The sequence below is a fragment of the Macaca mulatta genome, chromosome Y (genome assembly GCF_049350105.2).
Source record: "Macaca mulatta isolate MMU2019108-1 chromosome Y, T2T-MMU8v2.0, whole genome shotgun sequence".
NCBI classification, from domain to species: Eukaryota; Metazoa; Chordata; class Mammalia; order Primates; family Cercopithecidae; genus Macaca; species Macaca mulatta.
The window spans coordinates 10283604-10308515 of record NC_133427.1 but is presented as its reverse complement, the minus strand read 5'-3'; the positions used below and the strand labels follow the sequence as shown (position 1 = coordinate 10308515).

The following is a 24912-nucleotide window of genomic DNA, read 5'->3' as shown; positions in this document are numbered from 1 at the left end:
TTGTAGTTTCACAAACAGATTGCTTTCTTTAGGCCTAACCAGATAATTTTATTTGTTTGAAATTTGATTGGGAGATGTAATGATAAAATGTCTTTGAAGGTCTTATGTGTTAAATAATATGTCTTTCTTGACCTTCATAATGTCTCACATCCAAGCTGGCTGCATTATTTTGCACCTGTCATTTAAATTGTGGTTTATTTTTAATATCATTCTGCTGCTATTTATACCTCTGAGACTTGGAAAAATTTAATCCACCTGCTACTCTTAATCCACACCTTTTAAAGTAATTATATATAGGTTTTACCTATTTATAAGACAGAGAGACCAGCCTTGCCAACAGGGTGAAGCCCCATCTCTACTGAAAGTATAAAAATTAGCCAGGTGTGGTGGCAGATGCCTGTAATACTAGCTGCTGGGGAGGCTGAGACAGGTGAATCGCTTGAATCTGAGAGGCATAGATTGAGGGAGCCAAGACCCTGCCATTGCACTGCAGCCTAGGTGAAGTGCATGAAACTCTGTCACACAAAAATAATGGGTGGTGACAACGAAATTTATTAACATGTGTGCAGCTCTTAATGTATTACCTAGTCTTTAAGCACTGTAAGTATTAGCTGCTACACTTATAGCATACTATGTATCTTTAGTTTACTCACACTAAATTCTGCTTAATCACATAACAGAATATATTAGAGAAGTAACACAGATAGTAGTGGCTATATGGAACCACACAGCCATCAGTGTCTGTGTCAGTAATGTTTTCTGATTTGCAACAAATAAGAGACCTTTTACATACACAGGTTCTGCAAACACAGATTTTTTCTAAACATGTATTAAATATGTGAAAACAAAAAAAATAACAATACTACAGTAAAATGTAACAAATGAAAAAGCTGTTAGAGTATAATATCTGTCTATATACCATTTACATTTTATTAATGAATTATGTACAGATAAAGTAAACTGCACAGGAGGATGGGTGTGCATTATATTTATGTACTGCACCATTGTAAATCAGAAGCTTGACCAGACACAAATTACAGTATTTAAGATGGTTCTGGAGCCAATCCCCTATCCATACCAAAAGATTACTGTATCTAATTATTGTAAGCTTTCATAAGAAAGTAATGCTTAATTTAGTCATAGCATAATTACCCCAATGATGTTAAAAATTATTTACTTATCTTTTTATAAATAATTTTAAAAAGATTATAAACTTTAAATTGTCACTAAATTGTTGTAATATTTGCTCAGGAAATGAAGACATTTGTACATGTTCTCTGTTTATGGTATGTTAACACAATTCAGCACTTGCTATTTAAATAATTTTCTTTTGTTTTGGTCAACACAAATGATGTGAGTATGACTAAAAAATATGCAATTACTCAGTGATTATTTTGAATTTCCTTGGAAGCTGGACATGGGACCTTACACAGTAGCAGGCGTTGCAAAGCTGGAACAATATAACATCAGATCAGAAAATCTGATTCATCAGAAAGAGTAACCTGAAAATAAAACTACAGAGATCACAAAATACAGACTTGTAGATGTGTTTGCACACAGTGGTCAGGCAAGCAGTGTGTATTATTATTCTTACATTATTCAAAAAATGGTAGGATAATGACTAAGATTCCTGATATAAATTTGATGATGAAGATTTAACAGAATTTAAAATGGATGATAAATAAATTTTAAAAATCAGTGTTTTGGTGGAGAGTACATAAATATATTTGATCACACGCTGAAGTGTATGTCATATATATAGCAGGAGAGGTGGTAAAATGCTTATATACTTAGTAAACAATAAACAAATGGACATGATAGATAAAGATGATGAGATGATAAGATATATATATTATGGCTAACTCTTGCAAGACCGCATCACATCATCATGTCACCAGCCTTTGAAAAAAGTGTATAGTAACAAAATGTGACATTTATGCATAAATGAAAGTAATAAAGTTGAGAATATTTGCAGTTTGTGAAAGAACTGCTTATATGTAATGGTGTTTATTTAAACCTTGCTCATGGAAATCTTTTAGATTAGCTTCTTTTTTTATTATTTTATTTTATTTTATTTATTTATTTATTTTTTGAGACGGAGTCTCGCTCTCTCACCCAGGCTGGAGTGCAGTGGCCGGATCTCAGCTCACTGCAAGCTCCGCCTCCCAGGTTCCCGCCATTCTCCTGCCTCAGCCTCCTGAGTAGCTGGGACTACAGGCGCCCGCCACCATGCCTGGCTAATGTTTTATTTATGTATTTATTTATTTATTTATTTTTAATTTTTAGTACAGACGGGATTTCACCATGTTAGCCAGGATGCTCTCGATTTCCTGACCTCATGATCCGCCCGCCTCGGCCTCCCAACGTGTTGGGATTACAGACCTAGGCCACCGTGCCTGGTCTAGATTAGCTTCTTAGTAATAAAAATAATGTGCGCTTGGCTTGTAGGATTCTTTACAAGGCATCAACATGTATTCCATACTTTTCTTCAGTCTTTTACCTATTTTCATGGAATCATTAGCCTTAATATATGTGAATGTGTTGCCTTTCTGGTTTAGTTGTTTTGAAGAATAAATAAATTGTTTTAAGATATCTATACCTTAGAATAATGGATTTAATATATGGAAATATGAAGAGCTTTTATTTATTACACAAATTACTATTTTTTACTTAAAGATTAGTTTGAAATATGGGTTAGTGAAGTGGCAAGATAATCACTAAAAATTATTCTTACCCAACAAAAATTTTAAGACAGAGCTTGAAAATACAAGTCTTTACTGTGTATGTGCTTTTTATTTAAAGAGGAGAATTATTTTTCTGCCTGATTCAAAATAAATGGCTATCATTAGTATACAGATTGCTGCTATATTCCTCACTAGCACAGGATTTTACATTAAGAAAAAAGTAGTTTGTGTTGCTGCCAGTGACTGGTATATGGCTTTAGATTTTATTCATGGGGAACTTATAATTGGTTTGGTTATCTATTATCCTGCCTTACATTTTCCTAACCATAAAAATATTATTTCAAATTTTAAATATACAATAAACTTTTTTTGTAGTAATTTTGTGAGAGAATTCTTAGTAAACTTAAAATTGTCTAATCTAAATGTGTGTTTATTGTTTTAAAATTGGCTCAAACTCCAATAAATTTGTATCACAACTTATTCCACTCTATCATTAAATATGATGCTTTACCTTGACTAGATAAAATATTAAGTGATAATTAAGAAGGTAAGGCATATTTTAGATTATGTTTTTTGGCTCATATTCACAATTCCAATAATTCTGAAAGCCAAGGCAGAAGAATGCTTGAGGCCAAGAATTTTGAACCTGGTTTGGCAAAATAGTGACCACCATCTCTACAAAAAGTTTTTTAAAATTAGGAAGATATGGTGGCTCATACTGGTAACCTTAACAATTTATATGTCCAAGGTGGGTGGATCACTTCAGGCCTATAATTTGAAGCCAGCCTGAACAACATAGCAAGATTCTGTCTCTAAAAATAGAAATTAAAATAATTAAAGAAATTGAATAATTGTCTCAGCCTGCTGGCCTTTTCCTGGAGAGCCAGCTAAATGGGAGGCTGAAGAAGAACATGGGTACCACAAGCTGTCACTAAGGAGATCAGACAAACATCTCATTTTTTTACGTAGCTAAGTGGATACAGCCTACTTTACATTTACGTTTTTTATATGAAATTGCTTATTTTATTGCCTTTTTATGACTAAAGGTACCCTTTCAGTTTGGAGGCAGGGATCAGCTTTAGCAGAGCCATCTGCCCCTGAAATGGTGAGCCATCTCACCAAAGCATTCTTTCTCCCTAAACAGTCACGCATCTTAGCTATGCAAAATGCTCAGCCATAATTTGACTTAGATTGTCCTGCATTAAATGTGATTTTGTCTTCTGATCCTCCCATTAACTCCCTCTTATCTCCACACCCATGTCCCATCTTTTGCTGCTGACAGTAATCATTCATCTGCTCCCATCACAAAAGAAGCCTGCACTCCCTTCAGATAGAGCAACATAAAAATTCCCCAGAAAAGAACAAAAAATTAAAAGATATTTTAATTTTGCACTTTGTAAATTTAAAAAACTGTCAAAATTGAGGAACCACAAGCATTTGATAGGAGCACCTGTTTTATCTTCTCAAAGAGTTTAATGATGTGAACATTTTTGTTATATAATGCTAATACGGAAAATTCTGAATTAAGCAAGCACAAAAAAACCCCACAAAACCTAAACTATATTAAATTAAGACAATCTTCTCACAATGATACCTCTTTCTAGTAGGAGAGAACTGCCCTCTACAGTATGAGAAATATCAATATTATATTTCTTTCTTCTACACATATTCAACACTTATCAATGCCAAGGAGTTCGAATGTTAATATATCAACTTTCAACCATGAACATATAAAAACTCTTACTGAAAATTAGGCATGGTTATTTTATTCAATACTAAAATTAGTTCATAAATTCAAGTCCTGTTTAATGATGATACCTTTATTTGTAGGACACAAAGATTATTCCTTACAAAACCTTTTTATCTGATAGAGATTTGGCCCTTGGAGCCAAATAAAAAACAATTTGCTGCTTGGACACACATACGTATTTACTTTTCTTAAAATATTTTCTTGTTTTTATTACTGTTATTGTTATTGCTATTTTTTCACATCTCCCACTCTTTGGGATCTCCTTACAAGAAAATCACCTGCTTTTAAAACTCTTTAATCATGACCATTTGTCAGATATTTACAGATATACCAAATAAAGTCAATATTTTTCTGATGTGACTAAAAAATGTTTTGAAGAGATATACATATAAATAACTTTTTATTCTGAAAGTAATCAGTTTTATTCACATTTGTTTTCTCCTTAATTTTTCAAGGTAAGTTTCACATAATACAAAATTAAGTTTGAGTGTACAATTCAATGGAAGATAATATGTTTTTGATGCTGTACAATCATCATCTATCTCTAGTTCCTAAATATTTCTATCGCCTAGCAGGAGACTCCATATCTACTAAACAGTTCTTTATTTTCCAGCCCCTAACAACCAGTAACCTAACTTTTATCTCTATGACTATGTCTTTTTACCACACAGGTTTACACTGCATCAGTTTTCAATCCAACATGCCAAAGTGATAGAGGTTTTAAAATTATTCATTTTTTCTTTCTCTTTCCTTTTTTTTTTTCTTCATTGTGCAATTACCAGGCCTTATGCTCCTCCAACGAATCTAGTAAGAGTGTATATGTCAGGGAGAAAATTACATTTATTTCGGGGATTAGGGACATTATTTTCTTATGTATTTAAATGATGCTGCAGGGATGAGATTTTTGCAGCTTAGAGTGTGTAAGTGAGCAGTCTAAATTTTATTTTCACTGGATACATTTCTCAGACTGGGAAGGAAACCCTTTTGGCCAGATTTCTGTTGGTTGCTAGGAGACCAAAGTCCTCTTGTGATGTCATTGCTACTTAGCTTGGGAACCAGTGTGATGGTCTAGATTACTTTACCTGCCTAGGCCTTCTGAAGCAGCATTTGAAGCTGCAATCTTGAAAACCATGCAGCCTGGAAGAGTAGCTCAGGAAATATTTACTTGAGATGGAACATGTTTCTTCAGAAACTCAAGATGTTTCTCCAGAAGATGAATTAACTGATTCAGAAGCTTCCAATAGGTCTCCATTGTGTGAACATACATTTCCTGAGGACTCAGACTTGAGGTCAATGATTGAAGAAAATGCTTTTCAGGTTTTGTCACAAGGATCCTCTTTAAAAAGGCCACGTTACACAGCTTGTGACTCTGAGCCAGATAAAGATAATGGTTTTTTTTCTCTGACCTTTCCCAGGAAACTTTGGAAAATAGTTGAAAGTGACCAATTCAAGTCTATTTCATGGGATGAGAATGGAACTTGCATAATGATTAATGAAGAACTCTTCAAGAAAGAAATTTTGGAAAGAAAGGCTCCTTACAGAATATTTCAAACTGACAGTATCAAAAGTTTTATTCGACAGCTCAATCTTTATGGATTTAGTAAAATTCAACAGAATTTTCAAAGATCTGCGTTTGTAGCCACCTTTCTGGCAGAAGAGAAAGAATCCTTCGTCTTAAGCAAGGTATTAACACATTTCAATTACCACTTTATGTAGAGTATATATATAATTTTACTTTGTACATCAGTAAATACGTTAATACAGGAAGCAATACCAGATTTTGAAAATTATATAAAATATTAAGGTAAAAATTATTTAATTTTTTGAAATTATTGAGTTCAGCTTGAGCATTAACCTTTCGGAGTTTTAACAAATTTTGCTAATAACTTTGAATCTTACCAATGAACTCCAAATAAATGTACCAAAGTCACCTAATGCAATGTTACTATTAATATATAACATGTTTTCAGTTGAAGGCTTAACAACTTGAGTGCTTTTTTCCCAAGAAGCACATTCTTAAAAATAGTAAACAATGTTTGTGAATTATTTTATGACATTAAGTTTCTGTGATGAAACTGAAATCTGCAATTTATTGTGTTATGTTTGTTATTGTCACTTGTCTCTTGGTTTAAAATGACACTAACGTTTTTCTTTGGTTTTAGTTAAAGTTCTATTATAATCCACATTTCAAACGTGGCTGTCCCCAACTTTTAGTAAGAGTGAAAAGAAGAATTGGTGTTAAAAATACTTCACTTATATCCACTTTATTCAATGAAGATTTCAACAGGAAGCATTTTAGAGCAGGGGCTAACATGGACAATCATAATTCTGCCTTAGCTGCTAAAGCTAGTGAAGAAAGTTTATTTTCGACCTCTAAAAATTTAAATATGCCTCTAACAAGGGAATCTTCAGTCAGACAGATGACTGCTAATTCATCTGGCCCAATTAGAAGTGGTTTCCCTCATCCTTCACCTTCAACCTCAGTTGGACCATCAGACGAAATTGCAACAAATCAACATTCTATTTTAAATCAGTTGACCACTATTCATATGCACTCTTATAGCACCTATATGCAAGCAAGGGGCCATATTGTGAATTTTATTACAACCACAACTTCTCATTACCACATCATATCTCCCTTACAAAACCGTTATTTGAGGCTGCTAGTGGAACCATCTGCTATTCCAAGAAGATGTCATGTGGTGTCAGTCAATGAGGCTCCATATCCTAACCTGCTACCAGCAGGCAACCCATGGTTGCAAATGCCTGTGAGAGCTGATACATTAACTGCCCCTTGTTCCAGGCCAGCTCTTCAACCATCACTACTGGACAAATATCACCCTAATTACAACTGATCTTCCATTAAAAGAGTACCAGATTATACATGACAACAGAAACTAACATTTACATTGACAAAAAAAAAAAAAAAACCTAAAAATTTCTGCAATTATCTTATTGAAAAATAAAATTGCATGTTTACCTTTATGTTTGCTTTTTCTTTATTCTAAAAGTGTGGTTAAGAGCAAAATGGTCTTTTATTTCAGTGGCAGTCTATTGTACGACTTTTTATAAAAATATATATGGGCTTTCTGATCATTTGAAAGGAAATTTGACATGTGCCTTTGTAAGTTAACTAATTTAGTTGTCTAAAGAGGAACAAGTAAAGTGTTTGGGTCCATTTGTTGCTGACCTGGGTAATTTGTAAAATGATTTATTTTGCTCATGATTCTGGAGGTGGGGAAGTCCGAAGGGCTGCCTTTGGTGAGATCCTCTTTCTATGTTACAACATGGCAGGATGGCCTCATGTGGTGAAGGGCATGCGATGAAAAGAAAATCGGGGCCAAACTCCTTCTTTTATCCAAAGTCCACTCACACAATAACTAACTTGTTCTCCAGATAATACCATCAATTCAGTCGTAACGTTGCACCCACATGGCTAATGACCTCTTAAAAGTCCTGCCTCCCAACACTATCACAGTGGACACAGGATGTCAATGTGAAATTTGGAGGGGACATATCAAACAATGTCAGCTGGCAAGGGAAAAGAAGTGACTGGAGTTAGGAAAAAGTAATAACTGACTTCTCAATTATATCTGCCATAAATCAAATGAGGGCATAAATTTGGATGGCACAAAGGGAATAGATGCTCACATAAACACACACAGAAAAACACACTGAGAAAATCTAGAGAAAGGTTAACACACAACATATACTTCAGTATTTTCTCAATCACATTTCCCCAGTTATTTTAAACTCGGATTTTAGTTGGCAAAGATTTTCTTCATTGCAGTTCTTGAGTCATCTCTTGAGTAATAAAGTAGATGGACCAGATTTACTTTCCCACTTGCATAAATACAATATCCCTGCCTGATAGATATAAAAAAAGATAAGACTGAAGGATGGAGCAAGAAGATAAACTACTGAGGAAATTTAAGACACAACAAGGGATAAGATGGGCGAGTTCCCTGCATTCTTTTTACCTGGTGTTATCACAGACTTGATCCTGAAGGAATTGGTACCCAAAAAATGTAAATAGGTAGGAACAAAAAAGTCCCCCTGAAGCCCAAATTCTATAGTCACAGGGCTAGGAAAAGAACACCTTACTAAGAAAAAAATCTTTTTACAATAGCCATTCTACATTAGTCAAACATTACCACACAAAACGAAGCAATCAAAAAAGCCAGCCAGGACAACAAAGTTTAAGTTAGAACATAGCACCAGACAGTAATGAAGCACCCCAACCCTCTGCTGGAGTGGAATCAGAGAAGGTAAAGTAGAGAGCTAGAGTTTTCATCCCTGCCATGTGGTAACAAGACACCCTTCCAATTCTATCCAGGAAGGTAAAAGTAATGCCCAGGTTGAAGCTGGAATCTCCATATTTATTTATCAGTAAAGAGGAGCACTGTCTTGGGTGTCAAATGAAGTGAAGAAGAGGATTTGGAATTGTGTCTCTACTTGACAAGCATACACTTTCCTCTGTTAGGGTGGTATCAGACAAAGCTAGGTACAACTGAACTAATAGGACATCATGATATGGTCCAGAGTCTCCTAATAGTCTTCCAAATGTTTTATTTTCAAATAACAGTCTCACACAGAAATGTTAGTGCTACTGCTAAGGAATTATTGTGGTGTCAATTTTTCTTGCCAGAAACCTCTGTGGCCATGACACCTTTCCTTGAGTTCTTGTCCTGTGTGCAGGAAGAATGAGGTGCACAGACAGGTGAAGGGTAAAGAAGAAGAGTTATACTTAGTGTTAAAATGGTTCAAAGTGCTGGGGTTCACTCAGGATAGTGGCAGAAATATTAAAGGGAACTATTAGGAAAAGATATAGAGAATAGTCACCAACCTTTTGGAAGGCTGTTACATAGCTTGTAATAATTGAACAGGCTGAAAGCAGCCAGTTCTCACCTTAGAGCATTAGGTCATAGGATAAATACTAGGTACAATAAAAGCAGCCCAGTTAAGCCTGTTTGCCCTACTTCCATTAAATTACCTTTAAGCCAGATTGCTCTCATGGCTTAAAGGTAATTTGAGGTTGACCAAAGTTATTGCCACTTAATGGAATTTACTTTTGACCACAGTACCTGAACTTTAATCTTTCATAGAAATACTCTCTTAGCCATGTTAATTATCCACAAGTGTGCTGACTCAGAGCTTCTGTTGTTAACTGTATACTAAATAAATGTCTGGAGTGTGAGCTGCTCAGAGTCAGCCGTGGTAACACTTTTCTTGGCATGCAGGTGCTCTACACTCAGCTGGACTGGCAAAGGAGAATATCTATGCGTCAGTTTATGCTTTATTCATCTGTCATTTGGGTCAGGGTCTGTCATCAGACCCCTACAGCTAGTGTCCTCTTTTGAGGAAGAATACCTCACAAAGGAGTGGGTAGCTCTTCTCTATAGGCAGGTCTTCCCATGGTATATTCACTCTAGAGAGGGAGGCTCCTCTCTGTAGGCGAGTAACTTTGCTTAGTCTGCAAAAATTCTTGCTGAGATATTGATAGGAATTGCATCAAATATGTAGATCAAACAGGGGAAAATTAACACGATATATTACATTTTCATATCCATGAACACAGTTCATCTCTCATTATTTCTGTTTTATTTCTTTTACTAGTGTTTTATATGTTTCAGCATACAGATCTTATACCTGTTTTCTTTTGTTTAAGTGCATATCAAAACGTTTGATATTCTTTGGAGCAGTTGTAGATGGTACGGGTGCTAATTTGGGGTCCTGCTGACCTGTAGTGTGGGGAAATAACAGAGTGATAACTAGTTTAGATTTACTTCAACTGTTCAGTTCCTAGGAGGGTGGGTGGTGGTAGACGTCTAACTCCCCACTGAAGCCTTCTGACAGGATAGGGTAGACGAGGGTAGTGAAGAGGGCAGGCAAGGGAGGTGCAGATTGCATACCATTGCACTACAGCCTGGCGAACAAAAGAGAAACTCCACGTCAAAAAAACAAAAAACAAAAATCAAAAAAAGAAAAAGATCTGTGGCCTTGTTTGACTTTACAGGGAATCACAGCATCCCTGACGTGTGAGACGATTGTCTCTGTACATCTCTCCACAGAAATGACAATACTAGTGTTTTTTGTTTTGTTTTCTGGTAGTGTTTGTCTGGAATAGCTTCATTATTACCCTTAGTTTTGTGCATTCGTGTGTGGTTAGGTCATCCTCTCCTGGTCCTTTGGCCGAGAAAGAATAGAATTTCCTTTATGACCTTTTTATTTGTGCCTATTGGAGATTCTGAATTAGAAGCTTCTACAGTCCATCATCTATCTAGGATATATGGAAGACACTAGGAAAACCCAGTAAACTGACCATGTTATCACTCTTCAAGGCCTAAATTCCCTAGAGAAACTGTCTTCCTCTTTCTACCTATCAAAGCCTGTCCTTGTTTTTTGTCATTACATCTGTGGTGTTTTAGTTGTTCAGAGGAAACACTGGGGTGTTGCATTGTTACTAGAAATCCTAGGAAGTGAACGTTTGAGAATGGCTTTTAAAGTACCATGCAAACCAAATCTCATAATGCAAAACATGGGAAGATATGATTACAGAGAATGACATGATCTAATTTATCTATAATAAAGTGACTTTTATAAAATAAAATATTCACCAAAATTAAATATTCTCAAAGAATTCTTCTGAGATCAGCTTGGTCATGGAGACCCTAACTCAGTGGCACTAGAGGAATTAAAGACACACACACACACACACACACACACACACAAATATCAACCGCAGAGTGGGAATCAGCTGCTTGACAGACTTCAGAGCTGAGAGCCATGAACACAGTTTACCCACATATTTATTGACAGCAAGCCAGTGATAAACATTGTTTCTATAGACTGTAGATTCAGTAAACTAGAAGACAAAGGGAAGGGTTCTCACTAGTTATCTGCAGAATACCTTTATTATATGATTTTATGTTTGATGTTAAAATCAATCTGACTTACACAGGTGTGACTTGGGCCAAGTTTACATGTTGATGACATGTACTAGTATCATACTGGAACTGGCAAGGAACAATACTCACTGGATCTTGCATTGGTTTTTCAGAGCTGGCCTGTGGTTTTCAAACTTCTCTTGCTCAGCTATGATAGCATTTTCTGCTTTCTGCAGTTCTTTGTGAAATAGCACAATTTCATGAGCCAGCTGAGCTAGACCTAAGAAGGTCAAAAGAAATCCTAGTCATTATCTACCTTAAGTTTTCTTATTTCATTTAACTAACATATTTAAAGCAGTTTTACATTGTTGTTTCTTTTCTTGGTACTGATGAAATAAATGTAATATTAATTCTATTTAATGAACTCAGAGTAATCCTGGAAATCAAATTTCAGAACAAACGAATTTAGTGCTTTTTAATGCAAATGTTATTACTCTTGGAGTCCTACTCCAAGTGAAAGAACTCTTTCAAATCCCAAATTAACCTAAAAGGCTGTTTCTCTCCTCTACCATGCACAGAAGGAGATCTCTATCTGGTCTACCTGTTGATGACATCCCCAAGATCCAATATAATCTGTGCATCTGTCAGCAGCAGTTGGAATCTTAGCAGAAAGCAGATGGTTCCCACAGTCAAAGTCATCTAAGGATCCTCTAATAAAGAGGGACTTATGCAGCATGCCCACAAATGATGGTGAAGTTCCCTGAGATAGTAACAGGGTAACTCTATTAGCATTCCTTGTGCCAGGAGAATCAGAGGAGGGAGAAATTCTCAGCACTAGAGAGAGAGGTGGTACAGAACACTGGGAAGAGGTCATCGCAGGCACGATGAACTCGCTTGGCTATGATGTACAATGGCCAATCTTGGGTCAGCGTACGTGGAGGCTGCTGTCCTCACTGGCTAAACCCAATCAGCAAGCAGAGGGCAAAGGATGCCTTGATGCCATCTAGAGGCATGTTTGCAAAGTTTAATCCAAGATTCTTAATTACATAAATCTTACAATTTTAACCCTCCCCTTACAGTTACAAAGCATAATTTTTTAAAACCACCTTAATATAAATTACTGAAACATAAAAATCAGGAAAAAAGATACATAGTTTAAGAAATGTAAGTTTTCATTTCTACTCTCTTTTAAGTAGTGAATAATCACTCATCTCTAATCTTTTCATTGAGCATAAGGTTTTGTTTTGTTATTGGCAATACTGGGCTTTGACACACTGGAACTCAATCTGAAATTTAAAAAGGAATATTTACAATTGAATAATGACTTTACAGTGCTGCAAAACTAGAATCTGGCATGCTCCTTTAAACATAGTGTCACAATTTAATAAAAGTCACTAAAGAGATGTCTGAATCTCTGCAATAAGGTCCTAACTATACTAACGAAAATTATCTTCTGCCCTGGAGTTGAGGCAGATAAAACTGACAGACCATATCCCATGAAGCAAGTTCCTTCCATGATTATCACCCCATTTTCCGAGACAACGAGGAACCAAACAACAATCATACATTATGGCAATATGTATTTTTTAAATATGAAAAGGTAAGTTTAAAATGGCCAGGCATGGTGGTCATCGTTGCTAATCCCAGTGATTTCAGAGTCTGAAGTGGGAGAACTGACTGAGCTCAGGATTTCAAGATCAGCCTGGGCAACATGGCAAAGCACCATCTCTACAAAAAAGATAGCCATACACGGTGGTTAGTGCCTGTCATTCCTGTACTTTGAGAGGCTGAGGCAGGAGGATCACTTGAGGTCAGAAATTCGAGAGCATCCTGGACAACATGGTGAAATCCCATCTCTACTAAAAATACAAAAATTAGCATGGCATGGTTCCAGGTACCTGTTACCTCAGCTACTTTGGAGGCTGAATCAGGAGAATCACTTGAAACCAAAAGGCAGAGTTTACAGTGAGCTGAGACCATGCCATTACACTCCAGCCTGGGTGACACAATGAGACTTCATCTCCTGCCTATGGGTAGGAGCGGGGAGAATACAAAAATTACCTGGTGTGGTGACACATGATTGTAACCTAAGCTACTTGGGAGAATGAGACACAATAATCAAGTGAAGCCAGGATGTGGAGGTTGCAGTGAGCTGAGATCATGCTGGTACACTCTAGCCTGGGTGACAGAATAACACTACCTTGTAAGACAGAAAAAAATAAAATATGAACATGTAAAGTACCTCCATTTTCTTAATATACTATATCTCATATTTGAGTATGAAAGCCTACAAAGTTCTCACATAAGTCAAAGTTGCAAAAATAAATTTTATATATGAAATATGTTGTAAGTACCTAAAGTTCTAGCTTAAAACAGCAAGCACAGGAAGGATGAGAAAGGGAAAGAAGCAATGGCATGTGAAAAATTCCCCTCATTTTGTTTTAATCTATAGGACAAAATGCAATGACAGAATTTTTACCTACTGCTGATGGAAAGAGTGAACAGGCTGACACAGAAAATAATAGTGTTGGCCACCTGCTTTGAACTATGCATGTCAGTTAGCTCACCAAATTCCCTCAACAACCCTATAATGTTCAAAACTTCCTAGAGTTTACAGCTCAGGAACCTAGAGTCACAGAATCTGCCCCAAATCACACAAGCAATTAGACACACAGGTAGATTTAAAGCAGGACTTCAGGACCCAAAGCACTACCTCTATATTTGTTTGTGACATTAATTGAATGTAAATATTTCTAAATTTACTTCAGCTATCATCCTCTTAACCATACAAATAGAAATCCAAACATCTCTAGGAGATGACTTAAGATAAATTATCAGTAAAATTTCATATATTGCTTAAAATCAATTTCAAAAACAATTAATTCTTCCTTTTACCTTCAATTAGTTGATTAGTACTAATGAGGTAGTCATTCTTTAGTTCAAGTTGTCACCTGAGAATCAGAATGAGTTTCTCAGTTATCTTTCTAGAAAGCCCAGTATCAATGCAGGAGCTTACATATGGCACAGCTGTAGTTGAGAGCACGTAACCTGACATTATGTGAACTTCAAAGTCCCTCAGTACTAAAGCCATGAATAAAAAGTACACTAAAACCCTGCTCCCATGCTATAAAACTCAAACACACAAAATGAATGGTAGTGTTGTCACAACGTTACTGAAATAGTCACTTTTCAGTTGGTCTCAACCGACACAAAGAGCAAAGAAGAAAATAAAATTTACACAGCATACAATAGACTCAATTGCAAATGATACATAGACAGTCACTTCCAGTCCTCCTGTCCTATCTGCCCACACACAACCAACATAAGAATTTTTGTGTGAAGGGAATAAGAACGATCTTGAGATGCAAGTGCCAACAGCATTATATTTGAATTAGAAATACCCAAAGACACATTTTTTCAGTTTTGCTTCTCTTTCGCCACTGTTATAAGCTGTCCTTTTGCTTCCAAAGGGAAAAAGAAACTCTTGTGGTGAGCAGCCTCCAAACTCTAATGCTTGCTAAAATGATATGAAGATTCCCAAAACCAGTCAGACAGCATGCAACCTGTGGAAGCTGTCACAATGGTACCAAATAATTCACTAGCTCCATAACTATGTAAAATTGACACATACTTTATTCATTTCTTAATATTTAGTAACTACAGCAACTTACATGTTAGTTATTCTAGTATAAGAATCAACATAGAAGATGTGGGTAAAATACATCATTTAAAAATCAATTTAAAGAAAGTTGATGTATTTTTTTAAAAAATAGAGTTTGTTTAAAGAACAACCTTAAGAAACCTTTGCACCTACTATGAAATATAATATTTTTTTATTGTCAAATCATTTCTGGAAGACAATAAAAACAGGCCAAATAAATGCTCAAAAACCTGAGTTGATTCACTTCCTCGTGGCACATATTCAACCAATATTAACTGGGCAATTTTTATGTGTCAGATCCTTCTCCACCCACTGAAATGTTCCCATATGGGTACCATGTCTTACTCCTGTGATATTATCACTGATACACAAAACTTAAAGAGAAGCCAAAGAAACTGTAGTTGCCCTTATTTTCCTTTCCCTATATCACATTTCCCTCACATAGTTAATTTTAGCTCTTTTCTTTTCATTCCTGCTTTGCAGAATCATGAAGGAATAAAAGGCACATGCTCCCTGACAAATACTATGATCACTAATATAATTTTTATATTGTTAGATATCTCCTTCTTTGTGGCAGTATGAGTGCAGAGGAGAAAAGAAAAGTCACTAAAAGTGACTGTAATCCCAATTTTACAGCTTATCAGCTGGGCAAGCTGAGTTAGTAACAAGGTGCCCTGAAAACTAAAGCAAATCACAGCTCTCAATAAATGTATTTTTAGTAGAGAGGTAGTTTTGCTTTTTTGTGTGTGTGTGTGTGTATGTGTGTGTGTGTGTGTGTGTGTGTGTGTTTTTATTAGAGACATAAGCCTACTACATGTCTGCTACATGTCAATCAGGCTTGTCTGGAACTCCTGACCTCAAGTGATTCACCTGCCTCAGCCTCCCAATATTCTGGAATTACACGCATGAGCCACAATGTCTAGCCCAGATAGGTTGCTCTTAATGTAACAACCCAAAAATCAATGTCACAGTCTAGATCTGGTAGACAGATTCAAAACAATAATATTCTGCAGTTGGGAACAAAATATGATAGTATGTATATTTACATTACCTTGTTTATACATTCAAAGATGCTATAAAATATGTAGCAGGATACACAGCAGTACTCAAGAAGCCAAAAACACACTTGCGCAGTGCTTAATGTCACATGTCTGCCTCTGCCAATAGCTAGGAACAGTGGTCCTGCTATCTTGTGAGAATCTAGATCCATGTTTGTAAAATAGGAGGCTGTGAGCAGTTGTAGGCCACAGTGAAGTGTGCTGCATCTGTCATTTTATATTCTATTTCCTTTCCCTCAGACAGTAAACTGTTGATACTCATACTTGTGAAATGTTGTAAGGCAATTTTTAGGATAGTTGTCAAATAAAAAGTTGGATTACATTGACATTTGTACTCAGGCTTTTAGATGCTTCAAAGGAGCCATTTAAGGCAGAGAAAAAATTAAGCAGACCATGAATAGGCACTGATGCCAACACAGGTACTTTGGTTATGGCAGTTGCATTATTTGTATTATATATTGGAATTCTAATTAATACTTGTTTTGTAAGTGAAGGAAAGCGGGAGAAAGTGGCAGTAGCTTTATAAAACATTTGGAATATGCCTGGACATGGTGGCTCATGCCTGTAATGTCAGCACTTTTAGAGGCTGTGACAATAAAACAGAAAGGGATGAGAATGATTTCTTTTTTCTTATGATAAGATCTTATTATAAATTCATTAATGTTCATTGAAAAGCAGGTAATACCACCTGTGATATTGATGAGAACTTGAAAAATTTAGTTCCAATCTGAATTGCCTTTCAGCAAGTAGTTCTAAGCTTTTTCTTGTGTACTTGTGTTAAATTGCTACCATCATTTTTACTTAATTTATTTGATTTCTTCAATAAAGATATTTGTTCAAGATTGTGGTAGTTTAATATCCGTTTTTGCTTGTTTGTTTGTTTTGTAATGGAGTCTCACTCTGTCACTCAGGCCGAATAAATAAAAGTGCAGTGGCATGATCTCAGTTCACTGCAACCTCCTCCTCTCAAGTAAAAGCGATTCTTTTGACTCAGTCTCTAAGTAGCTGAAAATATGGGTGCCTGCCACCAAGCTCAGCTAACTTTTGTATTTATAGGAGAGAAAATGTTTTACCATATTGTCCAGGCTGGTTGCGAACTCCTGGCCTTGTGATCCACCTGTCTTGGCCTCCCAAACCACTGGGATTACAGGCATGAGCCACCGCATTCGGCCTTATATATATGTGTGTGTGTGTGTGTGTGTGTGTATGTGTGTGTGTGCCCCATATAGATATACAGAATATATAATATAGTGTGTGTGTATATATATTTGTATACCTCAAAAAATGTCTTTTTCACACCAATATTTTAATCTTCTCTCAATTTTCTATTTCTACAAAATAAAAAACTATTTCTATAAAAACATATACACTCTTAATTCTCATTCCTAAACATGTCTATCCCATGGATTTCACAAGGACTTCACTCGCAGAATTGGTGTCAAATTCTGGAATTTTGTGAAAGGTTTATATTTGCTGGCTTAATCATCCCCTCAGTGAATATTTATTGAGAGTTATTCTGTATCAAGCACTGTGCAACATGCTAAAGATACAGCATTTAAAAAGCCAACATTAATGTGGCTAAAGAGGTAAGTGGAGTCTATGAGGCAAGGAGGCAGGTCAACAGGTAGTGATAATTCAGTGAGATAAATTAATGCCATCAACAAACAACACAGTACACAATGGTCTTGTGGTAACCTCATTTATACAAACTGGGAGAGGTACTGGGGTTATCCTGGTCAAATTTTTTAATTTAATGTGTTAAAAAATCCTGTAACATAAAAATAAATTATGTGGCCTCACACATCTGCTCTAAAAACAAAACTCCAGAATATTTGGCAATGTCTAAAGAATTCTTGGTAAAAAATATGGCATGAACCAAAATTTCATATATCTAAATTTTTAACCTTGTGGAAAATTAGTGGAAGGACAACTTTACATATACCAGAGGTTGGAAAGTGTATCCCATGCTACCCCATGGAAAAAAAAGTTAATATAAAAGCACATTGCCATTGAACCAGAGATTGACTAAAATAATGAATAGAAAGATTGGATTATAAAAAGATGTGATTCAAAAGAAATTATAGTTCACAAACAAAAGTAATACACATACACACATACACACACACACACACACGTATGCTGCACATGGTTATGTGTGCCTGTAATTCCAGCCCAAGCATTTGAACCCAGGAGTTCAAGCCTGCAGTGAGCTATGATGATGTCAATGAAATCCAGTGTGGACAACAAAGTGAGACACTATCTCAAAAAAAAGAAAAAGAAAAAAAAAGAAACAGAAAAATGATAACTGCCTTAATTGAAGGATCCCATGTCTATTATTTATATATTTGTTTATTTTTATATTTCTTTTTGAGTTGAAGTCTCACTCTGTCACCCAGGCTAGGGTGCATAGTGAAATCTCAGCTCACTGCAGACTCAGCCTTCCAGGTTCAAATGATTCTCTTGCCTCGGCCTCTCAAGTAACTGTAAGGTACTACAGGCATGCACCATCATGTCCATTAATTTTCTTATTTTTGGTAGAGACAGGTTTTCCTGGCTTTGGTTAGGCTGGTCTCGACCTTCTAGCCTAAAGTGATCTGACTTTCTTGGCCTCCAAAAGTGCTGGGGGGGGTTACAAACTTGACACAGCTCCCGACCTTTGTTTATTTTGTAGAGTGGCAAATGACTTTGTGCTGGAGATTTTGCCGTGAAGACTGCTTTCTTCATCACTTGAGAACTGGGCAATGTTTACTTGTTTTATTTCGCACTTTATATTCTCTAACTGTCCTGTTTATATTAAACATGTACAAGTGTACCTGCATGTAGCTGCGTGACTATCAACATAAAGTCCACACTTAACAATTTTCCTTGTACATTATGAAAGTGGACATGCAGAAGAGTTATCTGAAACAATATTTAATGGCAAAATGTAAGAAATCACCTAAGTGTGCACATACAAAAAAACGGCCAACAGAAAAAAGAGCACCCATAGGCTATGCCATTAATACTAATGTTAAATTTAAACTATTTACATTAAATTGCATATAAATGTAGTAAAAGTATATGGACACTCACAGTATTAAAGATGACCAAATTTTACTTAGCTTTACTTTGAAATTTAGAAGCCAATGTGGTATTTTTCTTCTTTTTAAATTGTCTTATAGTATAAACAAGCAAGTACAGCCTTGTTACTGGAAATAGCAGTAATACTGAGATAAGTAAATTCTAACAGGTTAGAAAATAAAACAAAGCTGAAAAGATTAAAATCCACCATCTCAATCCATCACACTAAGGGGAGAAGAACTGAAAAGCCAGCTCCTGACTTAATGGAAATCAATATTTCTGCAAAGTCTGGGTATAGCTATGAAGGGTCACAAAAATTATTATATCTGAATGACTTCTGCTTTCTTACTCACTGAGAAACTTTACGTTCTAAAATTATAAACAGAGTATTTGCTGTTTGAAATGTTATCCCCATAAAACTTAGCACTTTTGACCAGCTGATTTATATCACTTTCCACAGAAGAAAAACTGATTTCCAGTCTAGGTGCACAGCTTCAAATAACAAGCATTTGCACTCAAAATTATACACAAATGTCAACTTGTGATCTACAAAGCATAAAGACACTGGGTTCTCTCACAGCCTAAACATGATGTTTTGGCCTTTCACACACAGGTGTACTTTACCTTGAACCTGTAGAAATTCTGCTCTGTTTAAATATCTATTCACTACCTTTCCCATAAATCCAATAGCACCTAGTTTTATTACTGTAGTTGCCCCAGAGGCATGGTCTACCTTACTCTACCAAGTCAATGCAATTTTATCAGACTGTGGATTTGTCCCATGTAGTCGTAGACTAGCTGGATTAAGTCACAGAATTTGTCTGTCTAGTTCTTTTCCCCATAGTAAATGCAACTGGAAAAAATGCCTAATAGGCCTAGAATCCCCAAAAATAAAACACATTTTCTGATTTGACGAAGTTGATTCCTGTATAAAATACTCATTTGAGAGAAGAGTCATTTTTTCAAGTGACTGATATAAAAATGGTAAAGTCCATAATAATTTCTATTCTATTTTAATTTAAAATGTGGATTGTTTATTATTTATTTATTTATTTATTTTTATTTTTTCCAGGCAAGGTGGCTTACGTCTGTAATCCCAGCACTTTGGGAGGCTGAGACAGGTGTATCTCAAATGAGACCAGCCTGGCCAACATAGTGAAAGCCCATCTTTACTAAAAATATAAAAATCTTTGCCAAGTCTGGTGTCATATGCTGGTAGTCCCAGCTACTCAGGAGGCAGGAGAATCACCTCCAGGAGGCAGAGGTTGCAGAGAGTCAAGGTCATGCCATTGCACTCCAGCATGGCCCAGAGAACTGGACTCTGTTTCAAAAAAGTAAAATACAATAAAATAAATGTGGATTTTTTGGAAAATATAATAAGCCAGTTTTTTAATGTTCTTTCTCAAATTATTATCTACATATATTATTTTGGCACAGAAAGTAGTATATAGACAAGCTTATACAAATATTTCAACTGTATTTTAATTTATTTGCACAACTAACTGAATAATTTTCATACCCCAGATTAAAGTTAGAAAATGTATATTTTACCATTTGTTCTGTGTTTTTTTTTTAATTCCTTTTAAGTCTGAACATAATAACTCACTAAAAAGATTTCTGTAGGGCCTGGTTTCTGCTAACATTATTTTCTTGGCAGTATTATTTTCTTGGCTGTATTTTATCTAAGTTCACTGCAAACAGAGTTCAAATTCAAACAGAATTTGCGTTGTGTCTTCAAAAATGATGTCTGAAAGACTTCCATGGCCCCTGTTATGCCACTAACAGTAATAGGGTAATAGGGACCACATTTACCCTCCCTGGTTAAGTAACTTATAAAACTAGACCAAAATATGAAACAAAGATTTTTCTACATTCAGTTATAGGCAGCAACAAACAATAATTTCTCAGAAAAGATGAACAAAGACAGTGTTAGGATGAACCCAGCTTATCACCAGGCCATAACTTAGAGGGTGTTATTAGATTGAGAAGACTAAACTCAGAGTTCAAATATACCAAGAAAGCTAGAATTTGTAGAGCAAAATGCCAGAAAACAAAGAGGACTTACACAAAAAGAAAACCCCAGAGAAGCAAAAGAGTTCATGCAGGTCTTCTGCTGGCTGTTATTCTGCATATTCATGTAAGATAATTATCTGAAGTTTAAAAGAAAGCCCTGGAAGAAAATTATTCCATGTACGTGCATCTATAATGCTGACTGGGCAGAGTACTTTGACTTTGGTTCTGGGTAAATAGCATAGCATGGTCTTTCTATAATTTCTTACCTATACTCAATATCAGAAATGTATGAGAGTACCTTAAAGGCTTATGTAGTAGTTGTTTTAAGAGCCTGTGGTGAGACTTGGCTGGGGTTTAGTATACTGGGCCGGTCTGTACTCAGGTTCCTGGGGTAGCATCAGAAAACACCATGAGCTGTGGCAGCTGCATTGGGCGGGTCAGTCCTATGGGTCCCAGGCAGCATGGAAGGGCCCCACTGTGATGGTTGTGGGGCTAGGTGGGCCAGTTTTGGACCCCATGTGGTATATGTGGTATATGTGGGTGGTAGTATATGTGGTATATGTGGGGCTAGGTGGGCCAGTTTTGGACCCCAGGTGGTATATGTGGTATATGTGGGTGGTAGTATCAGCTTAGGTTCTGGGTTGTGGGTACTGACGTGACACTCACTGGTGTGTGGTTGTCTTGCTGCTGAGGGGTTGGGAGGAGTTGGTGCCTCAGTGGCAGTATCCTCAGGCAGGTATTTCCCATGCTTTATGGATCTCGCATTTTTGTTCCCAATGTTTTCGAGCAGCCTCTCAAATATGCTGGAATGCCAATTCCCTGGGGTATAGGATGTTGCATGATTTCCGTTACCATGGAAATCATGCCACATCGCTGCATCCAGCTGACATTGTGACACTGAGGCCTCTGGGTAGACAACAGGGCATGTCAGCAAGCAAACAGGATATGGAGATGCAGGGGATATTGGACCCCTGGGCAGAAGACTCTCTGATGTAGGTTCTAGACAGTCTTTTCCCTATATCACCCTCAATATTGGGCCATGCACCAGCAGTGTGGGCCTCTGTGGGCATGGGGTCTTGCATGAGTTCCCTCTCTGGGACAATGTAGTTGTGTGGGCATCAGGCAGGTCTCTGTATTTGGCTTAGGATCTGTCCTCACAGGGTCAAAAGGATTCTCTACATCTAGGATTGCAAATGTAGTCTTGCTTTCTCCCACAGTGGAGAATTCCTTTTGGTTTTAAGCCAGTTCCAACTGGCTGCTTTGGTACCTCTCTATACTGCTGCCATCCCCAGTTTTCATGCCTCAGAGAGTCACAGTCACTTCCCTGCTGAATTTCAGCATTCTCCCAAAGATGTTCAATTCAACGCATTGTTATCTATTTGCTATTTTGGACCTTCTTTGTAGAAGAGGTGAGTCTTCATTGACTCTAGCAGCCATCTTTACCCTTTTGTTGTTGTTGTTTTATATTTTATTATTTATTTATTTATTTATTGAGATGGAGTCTTTATCTGTTGCCCAGGTTGGAGTGCAGTGGTGTGATCTCAGCCCACCTCCACCTTCCAGGTTCAAGCAATTCTCCTCTCTCAGCCTCCCAAGTAGCTAGGATTACAGGCCCATACCACCAAGCCTGGCTAACTTTTTGTAATTTTGGTAGAGATTGGGTTTCACATATTGGCCAGGCTGTTCTCAAACTCCTGACCTCAGGTGATCCACCAGCCTCAGCCTCCAAAAGTACTCAGATTATAGGCTTGACCCACTGTGCCCAGCTTTTTATTTTGCATTTGTTTAAAAATACATGTTATTTTCCTGTCCTTTTATCTTTGTCATATCCTTATAGTATTCCATACATTATCATCCCGCTTCATAACGTTCCATAAGTTCCTTAGGCAGTCTTCATGATTCCTTATTTTTCTCTTTCATTTTTATCCTCCATTTTGATTATTTTCAATGACTTGGCTTAGTTTTGCTTATCCTTTGTTCTCCTTGATTCAGTTTAATATTCGGCCCCTTTAATTTTTGACTTAGGTTCCTGTATTTTTTACTTCTTTGATTTCTGTTTGATACCTTGAAATATTTTCTACCACTTTGTTAAACTTCTCCGTATTTAAATGCGTTGCTTTCCTGACTTCTGTTAATATGTTAGTGCTTTTTGTTTTGATTTCCCTGTCAGGGACATTACATACTTTCATCTTATCAGAGTCCAATTCTATTTATTTCTTTTGTTCTTTACCTCTGAACATATTTTCATCTTCACTGCAGTCCCTTCCCACCCTGCCCTCCTCCCTCTACCACCAACCCAATTTTTCTTGATGATGATTTGGTTTCTGCAAGTCAGTGAAAACAACTATCTTTCTCTGTTTTCCTTAACCTATCTTATGTAGGAAATTTCATTTCCTTATCAGTGCGACCAGATATTCCAAGTGCTTCTCATTTCTGTGATTGCCCACCTAACTGTCTTTCTTCCTATGCCCCCCGGGATTGTACGATGTGCGAAATCACACTATTCCTTTGGCATAGTCAAGATAGTAGCCAGCCCTATGATATGCAGCTAAAAGGTCTTGGGATTAGATGTATATTACTTGTGGAGAAGCTTAGATTCAGAGTTTATGTACAACAGTTCTGTCCTATGCCAAGAATAGTGTCCATGACTGACACCTGTACAGTCATTCATTATGCTCACTCTGAATCTGGAAAGATAGCCACTGAATATTTACAACTTAGACAATCTTGTTCTCTGTGATATAGGAGACTCAGGAATACAGAGTCCCTTTCACTTCCAGAAGCAGATAATTTAGGACTAGTCCCTTAGGTACAGACTGTAAAATTTGTGACACATGATGTATGCAGAAGCTACTTCAAAGGAGGGTCTACAGACCTTGATTTCTCACCAGAGAAAGCCAGGGAGGAGATCTTGTAGATTGCCTGCTTCCTCATTCTGCATTGCAGAAGTCACACAAGTTTCTTCTTCTCTGCAAGACAAAGAAGAAGGACAGAAGGCCTGAGAGGTGTTCACTCTCACATTTATACTTTACCGAAAATGTGTCCGGGGAGAGTAGCAGGTGGGATTTGTTGCTAGAACAAGCCTGTGAAGCAAGAATGCTATATCTGGTGACAGAAGGGAAGTGCTCTCTCTTCCATTCAGGAGTTCACAGATCTAACTCCCTGATTTTTTCTGGCAAGTGATGGCAGAAATTTGCTATTAGAGCAAGCCAGGGAAGTGAGTGTGGGAAGTTATTTTCTTCTCATTTGTACTTGGAAGTATTCTGACTCTCTGCCTCCTTCCAGACACAGACTGCAGGAAATTTTGCTGGAGCAAGTCAGGGAAAATGTCTTAGGGAGAGCTGTCTCTCTGTGTTTGGCTCATAGAGGTCTGTCTCTACCCTACTTTGAGAAAATAATTGCAGGGATCACTGAAGGAAGTGAAAGAAGGCACAGTGATTGCCATTATTCTCGTTTAGGCTTTCAGTAGTATTTGTTGTGGCCTCCTTCCAAAAACAGATTTCAGAGATATATTACTAAAGTAAGCTAGGGAAGAAGGAATTAAAAGTGCTGAGACTTTTATTCCTGCTCCTGAAGACTTTAAACCTCTTTCCAGGGAGAGAAAAAAGGCTTTCCTCATCACTGAAGGAAGCCAGGGAAGAAGTCTCTGGGGTTCCATGCCCTTCCCATTAGGCTCAACAAAGTTTATTGTTTGTTTGTTTGTTTTGAGTAGAGATTACAACCTTGGTTACAACTCCCTTGGGTTGTAATTCTCTTCACCCTGATACTCTTTTTTGAGAGAGAAATATATTCTTCAGTG

At 36.8% G+C, this 24912-nt stretch overlaps 1 protein-coding gene across 3 annotated transcripts; it reads left to right on the top strand.

The window, feature by feature from the left end:
- The first annotated feature begins 5536 nt into the window (after positions 1–5536).
- Positions 5537–7419, top strand: LOC106995433 (heat shock transcription factor, Y-linked-like). 3 transcript variants are annotated; one of them, XM_077989724.1, is made up of 3 exons: positions 5537–5751; positions 5850–6117; positions 6597–7419. In XM_077989724.1, exons 1-3 carry the CDS (start codon positions 5741–5743, stop codon positions 7287–7289), a joined length of 972 nt encoding a protein of 323 aa, XP_077845850.1. In that variant the 5' UTR covers positions 5537–5740; the 3' UTR covers positions 7290–7419.
- The last annotated feature ends 17493 nt before the right edge of the window (positions 7420–24912 follow it).